General features: G+C 48.6%; 1 protein-coding gene across 1 annotated transcript in view; it reads left to right on the plus strand.

Moving 5' to 3' along the window:
* Positions 1-2,433: 2,433 nt before the first annotated feature.
* The window catches only part of sema3e (sema domain, immunoglobulin domain (Ig), short basic domain, secreted, (semaphorin) 3E), a 20,314-nt gene continuing 8,881 nt past the window's right edge, over positions 2,434-13,866 (plus strand). Inside the window, 2 exon segments of the mRNA XM_084672965.1 lie at positions 2,434-2,738; positions 13,349-13,509. Of these exon segments, the coding sequence (XP_084529091.1) occupies positions 2,627-2,738; positions 13,349-13,509 (273 nt within the window). The 5' untranslated portion in view covers positions 2,434-2,626.

Raw genomic sequence — 13,866 nt, forward strand, 5'->3', positions numbered from 1 at the left:
GAGAGAGAGAGAGAGAGAGAGAGAGAGAGAGAGAGAGAGAGAGAGAGAGAGAGAGAGAGAGAGAGAGAAAGACGGAGAGAGAGAAACAGATGTATTACTTTGGGGTTGAAAAGAGGCCGACTGATTCGCTCCAGTAACTGATAGCCTTTGGGAGCCTTTGGGCTTTGGGGAGATACACTAATGAATCCAATCCGGAATATTTCTCACTGTAAATGTGGTGTGTGTGTGTGTGTGTATATGCGTGCTTGTGTGTTTGTATGCATATGTATAAAGGCTGTACAGCATTGCACTAGGTAATCAAATCATGAGAATCAAAGGAATGTTGGAGGAAATGGAGAGATCTCAGAAGACATGAAGAAAAAGACATGCTGCCTCCAAAGATGCCATCAATTTCTGATCAGCTGCAGCTACTATACACAACGTTGACTGCGTGTCCCCAGTTTGAAAAACAACCACACCACACACACACACACACACACAGCCTAAGGAAAGAAGAAAGTGCGATAAAAGGAACAGCCACCGAACAGGACACCATAATGACAGGGCTTCAGCGAATGAGGGGAGGATGAAGAGAGAGATAACGACAGATAGACAGAGAGAGAAGGTGATGAAAGGGACAAAGAGGAGGAAGACGTCCCAAGGAAACAGTAACAATTGTCAAGATGATGATGATGATGATGATGATGATGATGATGATGATAACAGTAATAACAGTAATGGTGGGGCAGTAACAATACCAATTTTAGGACATGGAGCACAAACAGAGGAGCGTGATTGCAAAGAGCGAGGACCTGAGGGAGCCTGGACCGTGGTCCATGTTACAGTAATGCTACGAAGAGAAGAGACGGGCAAAAGGAAAGATGGGGGGAGAGGAGAGGACGGGCGGTGGACGGGGGTGGTGGAGGGTGGGGTGGGGGGGGGGGCGGGGGGGGTGCTCCGCAGAGTGGCGCGTGGAGAGGCAGTATTTCTCAGAGCGGAGCGGGGGAGAGCCTCCCACTGAGCCAGAGACATACTGAACACAGCTCTCCAGCTGTCAGAAAGAGAGAGAGAGAGACAGAGAGTGAGGGAGAGAGAGAGAGAGAAAGAGAGAGAGAGACAGAGAGTGAGGGAGAGAGAGAGAGAGAAAGAGAGAGAGAGACAGAGAGTGAGGGAGATAGAGAAAGAGAGAGAGAGAAAGAGAGAGAGAGAGAGAGAGAGAGAGAGAGAGAGAGAGAGAGAGAGAGAGAGAGAGAGAGAGAGAGAGAGAGAGAGAGTGAGATAGAGAGAGTGAGAGTGAGATAGAGAGAGAGAGAGAGAGTGAGATAGAGAGAGTGAGAGTGAGATAGAGAGAGAGATTGGAGCGAGCGACAGAGAGACAGAAAGAAAAAGAGTGGGAGTGACAGAGAGACAGGCAATGAAAAACACATAGATAACAAGAGGATAGAGAGGATAAAAAGAGAGAGGGAAAGAGAGACAGATAGACAGGGACAAAGGCGAGGGAAAGGTCAAGAAGAAAGAGAGAGAGAGAGAGAGAGAGAGAGAGAGAGAGAGAGAGAAAGAAAGAAAGAAAGAAAGAAAGAAAGAGAAAAGGGAGAGAAAAAAAAGAGAGAGCTTCCTTTCAATAACCAGGGTCAGGAGCAGGCAAATGACAGTCCACCAGACTAATGCACACACCCAAAACATCACACATACTCAACAGAGGACACGCACACACTCACACATCTCTGGCATGTGCTGAATCCTGGTTCTTGTGCAGAGGGAGCAGCAGTAATCCGTGCGTGTGACTCACTGAGGTTTGGAAACCCGCTAGCTTGCCTGTTCAGAGGCTCACAAGAGGAAACACCCAGAGGAGAGACCAGACGCCCGGCACGAGGCCTCCCCACTCCCCCTTTGCTTTTCCTGGGCGTCTTTCCAGAAAGGGACTGGCTTCGCTGGACCCTGGAGGAGCTTCTGCCTGGAGTTACAGCAGCCCTGCCCTGTCTATCGGGGCGGACGCTCCTTTAAGACAAGACAGAGGATCTGAGAGCAGCTCCGTGTATCCATACCCTGCTGTGACTCCTGCAACAAAGATCAGACAGACGGGAGGACAGACGACACCACCGTCTCAGAGAGGACGGACACGCCGACAGACGGACGGACGGACGAGAGACGGACAGACAGGGAGCAGCAGAGGGCATGCAGGCGTGACTGCAACAGCTGGACTCCTCTCTCTTTTTTTTCTCTCTCTCTCTCTCTCTCTCTCTCTCTCTCTCTCTCTCTCTCTCTCTCTCTCTCTCTCTCTCTCTCTCTCTCTCTCTCTCTCCTGTCGTCTGTGTGACTACAGAGACCAGGGGGAGGACCGCGCGGTCAGAGTCCCACTCCGCCACATCAACGCCGGACTGACACCTTCCAGAGTCGAGGGACCCTTCCTGTGTCAGGGGGAGGGTGGGAGGCAGAGCCAGGATTCCTGTTCAGGCTGGTGGGCAGTGGGTGGAACACACCTGATTCAACATTTACCGGGACTGGAACTGTTTTAGATAAAGGGATATTTTCTTCTCTCTTCCTTTGGACGTTTATGGTGCTGCCAACTGGATGGACTCAGTCCTGACCCCCTGACTGTTTGTGGTGTGACAGTGCAGATCGTGCGTGTGTGTGTGTGTGTTTAAGAATGGTGGGGTGTAAGAGGAGTGTGTATTGGACTCTGGTGCTGCTACACGTCCTCCAGAGCCCCGCGCAAACCTCCCAGAACATCTTTCCCAGGATACGACTCTCCCACAAAGGTAGGCATCGCGCCGTGTGAGTGTGTGAGAGTGCGCTTGTGTGTGCGTGTGTGTATCGCAGTTGCAATGGATGTTTGCCAAACCAATACGGCAGACAATTACGCCACAGAACTACTGCAGTCATGCGGTGATTGAAACTCGCTCAGAAAGGTACAGGCTGTAAGTGCAAGAGGCAGGATTGTTTTACAGGGTCTTCACATACAAAACTCATGTTCAGCTCCTCACTGTTAAAAACTAGTCAATGCATGCCGTTCAGAGGGCAACATTCTTCTCTCAGCTATCTCATGCTAGATTGAGGATCAGACAGGTGTAAGAACTCAGACTCGAGCATTTTTAGACATGATTCTGTCCAACCCTTTGGCTCAATCCGTAGATGTTTACACAAACGAGACAAAAATAATCAAATGTGTATTTCACCATCTATAGAATGGCAAAGGCGAGCTAGATCGTAGGGTTAGATCATGGTCAATAACCATGACACCTACTGTTAGACACTTCATTTTGCCTTTGTATATGACAGTAAGCAGATGATTATCGTGCCTGCTTCATCCCTAGAGTTCTAGATCGTTGTCTACACCTACACAACCTTGCTGTAAGAGGGTCTAGTGGAGAGTGTCACGGTGTGTGAAGAAAGCTTCATTCTGGGCTCATGGCGAAGACCCTGTGGTGTCCTTCATGTTGGTCACTATGAAAGGTTGTTTTCCTCTGCAGGCCACGGTGGCTGAGAATCCACAATGTGGCTTTCTCTGCCCCAGTAGTGGTTTGTTGAGAGATGAGCAGACAGATGGGGGTGTGTGTGTGTGCGTGCATGTGTGTGTGTGTGTGTGATGTGATTAAGCGTGTGTAAACGTCTGAGGAAATGATGAGGGCTCTGTCTTTGTAGATAACAATTCTGGAGTCGATAGTAAACAAGGCATTTTGTTCCGTTTCTTTGATCCCAATGTCAACAGTAACAGTAACAGTAACAGTTATAATTCCACATAAATGTGTCAGTAAGGGTAGAATGCATGTGTGGAATTTCCATGTTCAATAAATCCTAAATATGTCAGGAGCAGTGAATAACTATGTGAGTGACCAACATATATCTTATGAGGCATCCAACAAAGGCAGTTAAAATGTGTATTATTTAGTAATGGATATTTATTTTGAACCTTACAGTAATAATAAACAATATCGTAGTTAGAGGTAAAAGAAAATAAACAAAGTTAATATACAGTATATGTACTGTATACGCAGATGCATAGTTTAGAGAGAGAGAGAGAGAGAGAGAGAGAGAGAGAGAGAGAGAGAGAGAGAGAGAGAGAGAGAGAGAGAGAGAGAGAGAGATAGAGATACTGTTGTCACAAGGGAAGGGAAGAGAAAAACATCTGAACAGAAGCATAGATACAAAGAGAGAAAGAAAAGAAAAGAGAGAAAGCGCTACAGGGAGGGAGGACCAGCGAGAGCAAAAGTACAGGATTTGTTTGCTTAAAATCTCATGTTAGATTGGAGTATTGACAGAACCTCCAGCTGGGTGTCGAACAGCGCTGATGTGTTCACTCATAAACGCCACGTGAACAAAGAGTAATGACCACGACTTTCATATTTCACCTGAGTCATTAGCTGCCCGGGGCCAGAAGTGTTTCAGTGGCTGCCTCTCTCTAGCCCCCCCCCACCCCCCCACCCACCCACCTCTCTCTCTTTCTGTCTTCCCTTCCCTTTCTGTCTCTCTCTTCTCTTACATGTCCTGGCTGGCACAGTGGGTTGTGGGAGCCTTCTGTTGGATCCTATCATTATGGAATGAAAAACATCTTCGCTTTTATACATTCTCCAAGTCAGTTTGCACACACCCTCACTCTCACTCTCTCGCTCTCGTTCACACACACACACACACACACACACACACCCTCACACGCAGATGCACACCCACGCCAAATAGCCTCTCGTGCTGAGTCCTTGGAGGCTGCTCATGGAGAGCGAGGGGGAGGTTGTTCTAGAAGTTCACCCCCAGGACTAGGAAAACACTCCAGCTGGTATGAAAACAGATAGGCTGGAGGAGGCAGTTCTAATTCAATCTATCTGGATTGATTCCACTGTTCGGGGAGGAATGTGATCACAATAATAGTACGACTGAAGCATCTGTGGCCCACTTTCTGCATAGCGACCCCAGGGCTTCTGGGGAATCGATACGGACTGACCTTTAGATCCATGGGGTTCTATTCTGATGCAGTCTTTTCCAGGTTTTGCTCTGAAGGAGGGGAACTGGCATGTCAGAGATTCCAGACTGGTGTCTGATTTTAATTATTCATATGGTTCTCTACTCCCATCCCCTCGTCTCTTCTTCTCCTTTCTCTTTGTCTCACCTCAGGGAGATCTAAGCGAAAAATAATAGACAGGATCGTTTTGACCTCTGCATACGATATGTGCTGTCATTTTAGTAGGATAGAGCAACCTCAAACTGCTGAGCTCATTATACAACAGACAATTGGTCATCTTTTAATTTAAAAGTGAACCTTTCAAGGAGAACATCTTCGGGCTACTTTTTAATCCTCGAAAACAACTCTGACCACAACCATGACCCTTAACCTTTCAGTTTATCGGCCTGAACAAAACCAAATTATTCAGTTTCCTTTTGGCTCTTATGATTCTGTGACACGTGAACACGTGATCTTGCACCAGTGTGCATCATATTTGAGTAGGCAGACATTGTTGAAGAGCTCGGTTTTAAAAAGCAATCAGTTTGCTTGGTTTCCACAGCATTGAGAGTTACTAAAGCACACTTGCATCCCTGGTGATATTTTCCACTGCCCACACACTCTCGTCTCATTCCAATAGGTCGTTACTGAAATCTGCCAGGTATTATGTGATTATTATAGACTGACTGCTGTCTTCAAAGCAGAGAGACTGCACATCTTCCAAAGACTTTAAACACATCTTCATGAGAATGTAATACACCCTGATTAGATATGGCTTTGGGCCAATCAAAAAACTTTGATTGCTCTGTGTCCAATTGGCACATCTGTTTGATTGTGAAACTATATGTGCCTGAGACACTCCGGACCACGGCATGGAGATCAGCAGAGCAGATCATCCATAAACAATGATTTTAGGCATGGCATGGCTTCTGGCATTTAGAACTAATTCTAAATCTGGTTCTGTGTGCTTTGGCGTCAGCCAACACTTGTCTTTCCTCGCTGGAAAGACAAGTGTTCCACTCTGTTTCTGATGAAGTATTTTTGCTGATAGCTGGAATCCAACGTTTGATGTGACAGGGACAGCTGGCCAAGCAGAAGTTTATCTATATATTCTGACGCTTGGCCAGAGTCTTAAAGGAGATGAAATCATCCTGATTTGGTCAGATGTTACTGCCACTCCCATTGAAAAAGCCTTCGCTACCCAATCCAGAGGTTTCCTCCAATCCTGTTTCTGGGGAACTGCCGCCCTGTAGGTTTCTGTTTACAACCCCAGTTATAAATCACCTAATGCACCACGTCAACCAGCTAATTATGAGAATCAGGTGTGCTGGATTAGGGTTGGAGTGAAAACCTACAGGGATGCCTTTCTCTACAAACAGGACTGGTGACCCCTGACCCAATCAAACAGGAGTCTCTGCTGACCACGCTTCCAAAATTGATGCTGGAGCAGTTGAATGTCTGGGATGCGAACAACCTTTTCCAGGGAGCCGGGGAGATCATCAGCCCAACCGTCTGCACTGGGTCCTGGTTGTTGAAACAGCAGGAGATAATTCTCTGAGTCATACATTCCAGGTTTAGTGAGATTATACTGTAAGCGTCTCCACACCCATATAATGGATACCTGTTGGGAGTCTGTCGAGTTCTAAAAGAAACCATTATGTGTTTAAGAACGTGTTAAACACAACACACGAGTTGTCTTGCAGCTCCAACTGAGAGCTTTCTGATACTGCTGTTCATGGCAAAAATTCCTTTGGTTAGCGAAGACGGCCATTCTGTCAGGAAAGTATGAAAATTGTCTGCTTCAGTTTCTCTGAAATAACGTGAGAGGTTGTGATTTAAAGCATGACAGCCGAGACCATCAAGAACTCCCTGTAAAACATGCCATAGTCAAACAGCGCCCAGCAACTACAGCTTTTACATGATTTAACCACAGCAACATGCTTGTATTTAAGGCTAATTGAGTTTAGCAGGCTTCAAACATTATGGGTGCCAAAAAACCTATTTATCTAAAAGTCATAATAGTTTTACACGATTTATAAATATTTGTGTTGAGCAGGTCTTTGAGATGGTCCAAGGTGAATAAAGCAGTGCAGTGATGTCAGGGTGTTTGAACAGAGTTAACGTCATCCACATTAACTTGTATAAATAAACTCAGGTCCTTTTTCCCTGTTTCAGAGCAACAGATCCCTCTCACATGCTCAAACATCTAGCTCCCGAAAGTCCTCCGACAGCAATACCTTACCGGCTCACCACTTAAACAGAATATATGTTTCACGTGCTCAGAGAGTGAGCAGAGGTGACCTGGCACAGCTAGTGTACTCTGGCCAAGGAAAGCAGGGTTATCACATACTTACAGTATGGCCTTCTCGGTCAATTACAGAGGGGGTCTGATCATATTTGACCAAATATGGCCCCCCTCCCCAAAAATACATATATTTTGATTCATAATTTATGACTTCTTTAGTGCAAGGCTGGAAGGTTGACAGCAGTGATATGTTTAACTAAGCTGAGGGAGAGTGAGGTCTAAATCTAAGATATAAATGTAATAAAGCTGCACATTTCAGACAGGCTGTGCTCGCAGATCCCTTGCTGTGAGAGTCTCAGGTAGTAATTACTTAAATGTGGACCCCCCCCCCACACACTCCCCCCCTTACCCCCCCCCCCTTCCCACACTGCAGTCATTTAAACCCTTCCTTCTCAGACAAGGAAAAGAGCTGCTCTCTGTACTTTACAATCTCCAAACGATTTAGCTCAAGGTGCATTTCTCCCAAGAAACTCCACGGGGAATACCAGTCTTCCGCGAAGCTCCGCCACCTCAGAAATGAGGGGATTTTTCTCATTATAGCTAATGTGCGAAGTGAAGACTTGTATGAAGTCGGTTCCACCTACATGTGGGGGGAAGCTATAATTAGCTCCACCCCTACGCAGGATCCTCACCATTGGGCGAGATATCTGCCTGCGCGACATACCGTACTCCTCAATTACGGAGAGGAGAGGAAAGGAGAGCTAAATCAAACATTTGGCAGAGTAGAGGAGAGTTGAAGGATCCCAGCTGCATGGCTGCTCTGTCAGGTGTGTCCTCCGTGCGGGTCCCCTCTCTCTCTCTCTCTCTCTCTCTCTCTCTCTCTCTCTCTCTCTCTCTCTCTCTCTCTCTCTCTCTCTCTCTCTCTCTCTCTCTCTCTCTCTCTCTCTCTCTCTCTCTCTCGCTCTTTCTCTCTCTCTCTCTCTCTCTCTCTCTCTCTCTCTCTCTCTCTCTCTCTCTCTCTCTCTCTCTCTCTCTCTCTCTCGGTAATGTGGTCTCTGTTGCTCGCCCGCTCGCTAATGAAGTGTCCAGAGGGGAAGCCAGCTGGTGATTCCTCTCTCATATCCTCTCCGACCTTTTCCCAGCAGAGATGGGGGGAGGGATGGTGGTGGTGGGGGGAAGGATGGTGGTGGGGGAGGGGGGGTGGACAGCATGAAGAGATGAGAAGGACGGGGGAGAAAGGTGTGGAGGTCAACCTTTGGCCAAATGACCAAAGGGTAGGCCGATCACGAAAAGTGCGATGGCCAAATACTGTGAGTGTTGGGGTTGACAGGGCGACTAGAGTCGGGGGTATGTCAGGAAGGGAGCGAGGTGGTCGCAGGGCTTGTGAGGGTGATGATGTCATGGGAGACTGTTGTTTGACGAAGCCCTGACAACACAAACAGAGGAAGTCGTGCAAACACCCTCCAGTCACGGCTGACTGCGGATGTGAGGCTGGACACTCTTGGGTGCTGTAATAGCTCCAGTCCTCTCTATATGCACTCACACTGTCCATATTCTTTCATGATAAGCCTTGGTTACTATGTTACAGTGTGTGCAGTATCATTGTGGAGGCACCGTGAGCGGTTCAGTGTGTGATGCCGTTGCGAGAGCTGTGAGGAGACGTACTGATCGGTCCTGCTCACGGATCTCCCAGGTCCGCCTATTCATGGTCACCGATCCAAAACAAAACTCCTAAGCTTAAGGTTTGACTTCCTCTCCTTCCCTCTTCCTTTCATGTCCCCTCTCTTCTTCTTCCCTGAGACGGCATGCGGCTCTCATTTCCTCGTGTGACATCACCGCCGCCCCCCCCCCCCCTCCCAGCCCCCCCTCCCAGCCCCCCCTCCCAGCCACCCCCCCCCCCGGCCCCAACGTGATGGGTTACGGGAACGCAAGGCCATGCCGATAATGGTGTAACAAAGGCACACGCTCACAGGCGCTCACACATCCCTTCCCCCGTAGCGTCTCTCGTCTCCTCTGGGGACTGTGCAGTGTCCTTCGATGGTGCCGCAGCGCGCACAGGACCCACACTCACTTTCTTCTGTTCTCCTTTCTTCTTTTCATCAGAGAACCTTTTTCCATATCGTTTCTCCTTTTGTCGGCGTTCCGGCTCGGGTCCCACAGCTCTGTAAACTCTATTCTGTCAGAGGATGGAAGGGTCTGCCTGTCACAAGGACACACGGTCTGACATCATCCATGCGGTTACTACTGGCAACACGTGAAATTGTTCCAGCAAATTGAATTATTTTTTTATTAAATTGCCGTACAGTGGAGGTTGCGATGAGCTCCTCTGTGCGTGCATCTTGGTTTCAATGACGGCTCGCTAGTGTGTGAGGAACCCTTGGACCCCCCCTCCCCCAACCCCACCTCCACCCCCCACAGTAAGACACACCCCTCCACACACTCCTCTCTCTGTCCTTGGGAAAAACAGGTTCCTGGATTTCCATGCGGGCCGCCGAGATGATTATGGAGTTTATTTGTATTTTATTTCTCTAAATCTCCCCAGGCATCTCTCACCACTTCAGAGAAGGGGCGATGAAAGTGTCTGTCTGAGGAGGGAGGGTGGGTGGGGGCTCTTCCCCCCCTCCCCTCCCCCTTTCCATTTGAAGTGGGAGCACAGTAGGGCCGTGTTTCTCTCCCATTCGTTTGTCTTGTGGAGCCACACGCGCGCTCTCTCGGCCCGTGAGCCGGCGCGGGCTTGCGTGTGGTGGCTGCAGCTGGGAGGAGAGGAGAGAGAGAGAGAGAGAGAGAGAGAGAGAGAGAGAGAGAGAGAGAGAGAGAGAGAGAGAGAGAGAGAGAGAGAGAGAGAGAGAGAGAGAGAGAGAGAGAGAGAGAGAGAGAGAGAGAGAGAGAGAGAGAGAGAGAGAGAGAGAGAGAGAGTGGAAATCCCCCTCCTCTATCCCTTTCTCTCGCCCCTCTCGCCGTCTCTCCGTCTGGGTGTGTGGAGACAGAGGTCTGGCTTTAACAACTGTTACTGTTTTAGATAATGATAGGCCCGGGCCGCTTTTACTGCCCCCAGCAGATGTGAGGTACATCACAGCATCCTTGATTGATCACAGGGGCCCACTGAATCAAACTGTGCAGATGATTCACACTAGGAATTCATCGAGTCACTTAGATAAACGTTGATGATAACGGTCATTTGTTTTACTGCTTGACACCTGTCTGGCCTTCGTGAATGAATGAATAAATGAATGTGATGGGCCCCGCAGGGCCCCAGTACAGTACCTCAGAACAGTACCTCAGAACAGTACCTCAGAACAGTACCCCAGTACAGTACCTCAGTACAGTACCTCAGAACAGTACCTCAGAACAGTACCTCAGTACAGTACCTCAGAACAGTACCTCAGTACAGTACCTCAGAACAGTACCTCAGTACACTACCTCAGTACAGTACCTCAGTACAGTACCTCAGAACAGTACCTCAGAACAGTACCTCAGAACAGTACCTCAGTACAGTACCTCAGAACAGTACCTCAGAACAGTACCTCAGTACACTACCTCAGTACAGTACCTCAGTACAGTACCTCAGAACAGTACCTCAGAACAGTACCTCAGAACAGTACCTCAGTACACTACCTCAGTACACTACCTCAGTACACTACCTCAGTACCAGTTTCACCGACTGAGCGTCTCATTCCACCGGGCTACACCCACTGCACCCCATCAGTGAGCGCATTCGTGTGACTGTGAGTGCGTGTCTGTGTGTGCGTGTGTGCACGCATGTGTACAGTTTGTCCGTATGGATGAAGCCCCTCATGAAACCTTGTATGGGTGTGTCTGTGTGTGGTTGTCCTATCCAATTAGTCATTTACCATTAGGGCATGATGGGGAGGGAAAACGTGGATAAAAAATAAAGAAAAAAAAAGGTTTGGCAGAAGAAGTGCCATCCTGCCCCCTTTCACTCTCAATCTCCGTCAGAGCTGTTTTGATCAGAAGAAGCAGGAACCGGCTTCACCTGAGAGAACGTTCACTGTTTCTGAGCCAGCTTACACAATGAGGAAAATTGTTGGGATGTCAACAGCGATTAGCGAGCCTTGCCTTGTCTTTGTTTCTGTGTGCGTGTGTGTGTGTCAGTTTGTGTGCGTGCACGTGCGTGCCTGACTGTGTGGACGATACATCGAGAGAGAAAGAGAGGATATACCGAGACAAAGACAGGGAGTCATACAGGGGGGTAGAGCCAAAGAGAGACACAGACAGAAACAGAAAGAGTGCCTGGATTAGATAATTACAGGAAGCAGGCCGGAGCCGCGCCACAACACTTCTGCCACATCCCCTCCGTGTCTCTGCCCCTGCCACCGCGGAGATCTAATGGCAACAGCTAACTGCACCTCTCAGACTGACATGGCGCAGATCTATTACCCAAATAATCATGGCCCCCCTGTCTCCTCCTTCTCTAATACCACCGACAACAAACACTGCGCCGTAACGTCTGCAACATCTACAAACTAGCTTGAACAAACGCGGCCTCTGTCCCTATCATGGCGATCAGATCCCTGTAAAAACATACAGACATTGCAATAACAAATCATAAGAATGACCTCCCCCCCACTCCCCCCTCGAACCACTACCATTTAGGAACCCCCTTCCAGGTATTTGAAGTAGCTGAAACCTTGACATGCTCTAACGGGGCCGTGCCGGTCTGAGAGACAGAAGGCGGAGGGGGTGATGGTAGCCAGAGGTTTCCTCTCTCTGTTTGGACGCTGTGGCACTGTTGAGACTGACAGATCTAATTAAGTGAGGAGACGAGGACAAATAGAAAAGCATCTCACGGGAACACCTAGACATGATCCGCAGGCCTGCGGTGCTTCTGCTCACGCTGTGTGAGGTGCTAGGAGGGCTTCTAACACACACCAGACTCAGTCCCCTTTTCCCCACAAGGACACCCAGCCATATGCTTCCAGTGCCCAGGGGCTCTGGCCCGGCCAAACCCACAGGAAGTGCACCCCTTTGGGGTTTCAGCTTCTGGCTCAGGTCCTTCACCTTCAGCCCTTGGCTCCAGAGCCGCACACACGAGTGGCTGGCTGAGAGAGGACCTGTCAGGTTTAGTTAAATAAACAAATTATGTTCAACTGTGTGTGTGTGTGTGTGTGTGTGTCTCGTCAGTGTCTCCTTCATGTAATATAACTGTTCTTTCTATTACTGTTCAAGCTAGAGAATGCAAGCCTGCGGTGTGTGAGATGTGGACTGGGTCCCTATCAAGATCACTGTGCAACGACACACTACTTCCTCTTTGAAGCAGGAAGTCAGATAAGGACAAATTTGACTGGCAGATAAAGTCTGAATGATCCATCTGATCTGAGGACAGTTCTTATCGTCTCTCTTGATTATATTTTATTTTGTACAGAATGAGCCCCTTCCTGAGGGAACAGTCTTCAAGGAGTTAGATGAAAAGAACAGTTCCGTTTCCTGTTTGATGAGGGAACTTCCTGCCGGATAGAGAGACTATACAGACTGTGAAGATCAAATATCCACCACAAATCAGTCCATCGTTCCTAGGCCTCAAATTCCTCTCCTTATGATCCCCTTTTCCCTTTTTTGGGAAAGGATTTGGGAGATCTGTAATATCCGGAATGTCTTTCCTATCTGCTGAGCAGAAATGGAAGGGACAAACCTGCTGAACATGTGCAGACGCTGTGCTTCCTCTGTGTCTCTTTGACTTGCTCATACTCTTCTCAATGTCCTGTGTCTCACTCCACATCCCACCATTTTCTATACTAGGAGGAAACAGCTGACAAAGAAGGGGAGAGAGAGAGAGAGAGAGAGAGAGAGAGAGAGAGAGAGAGAGAGAGAGAGAGAGAGAGAGAGAGAGAGAGCGAGAGAGAGAGAGAGAGAGAGAGAGAGAGAGAGAGAGAGAGAGAGAGAGAGAGAGAGAGAGAGAGAGAGAGAGACACACACAGAGAGGGAGAGCGACCATGTGAGAGACGGAGACTGAGACAGAGAAAGAGAGAGACCGAGATAGAGAGATAACCGAGGTTCTGTACAATCCCCAGGGAGAACAGCTGAATCACGACCATGTGCTGTTGTGTGCCCAGGGCCACGGTGCTGCCTCCCCTCTCACATGAGCAGGGTGCTCCGGCAGCACCAACACTTAGGACTCTAGTTTGTGCAAAACTGATGCTAACCTTCCATTGTGTGTGTGTGTGTGTGTGCAGAGCTATGGGAGCTGAACAGGACATGGGTGTTCCAAGGACCCGGGTCCTCCCTGCAGCCCAAGACCATGCTGCTCGACGAGGGCCACGAGAGGCTGTATGTAGGGGCCAAGAACACACTCTACTCTCTCAGCCTGGAGAGGGTAGACTCACACCACAGAGAGGTAGGTGTTTGTGCGTGTGTGTGTGTGTGTCCCATCTTGAACCTTTATAACCCTGGGTCAGAAGGTTACCCAAACACAGTTTATATGTTGGGGTGAAAAGGGGGGTCCTCAAGATTTCAACAGGGTCACGGAGTGCATTATGAAGCATTGACGCAAAGCAGAGATTCTAACTTGGAACTCCTTTTCGGGGATAGCGACCCATGAACGGCACTGCCATGCACCAGTGCAAGTGGATACAATAGTTTCACCATGTTAATGAGCCATTTATCATCACTGAGGAAATTGCAAAGGAACAAGTCTAGCTCAGTGATCCAGCAGTTCGCTAGAGATCAAGAGGTCGCAGGTTCAAATCCCCCC

Source organism: Hypomesus nipponensis, chromosome 14, assembly GCF_054491055.1.
Source record: "Hypomesus nipponensis isolate SF chromosome 14, ASM5449105v1, whole genome shotgun sequence".
In the NCBI taxonomy this organism is placed as follows: Eukaryota; Metazoa; Chordata; class Actinopteri; order Osmeriformes; family Osmeridae; genus Hypomesus; species Hypomesus nipponensis.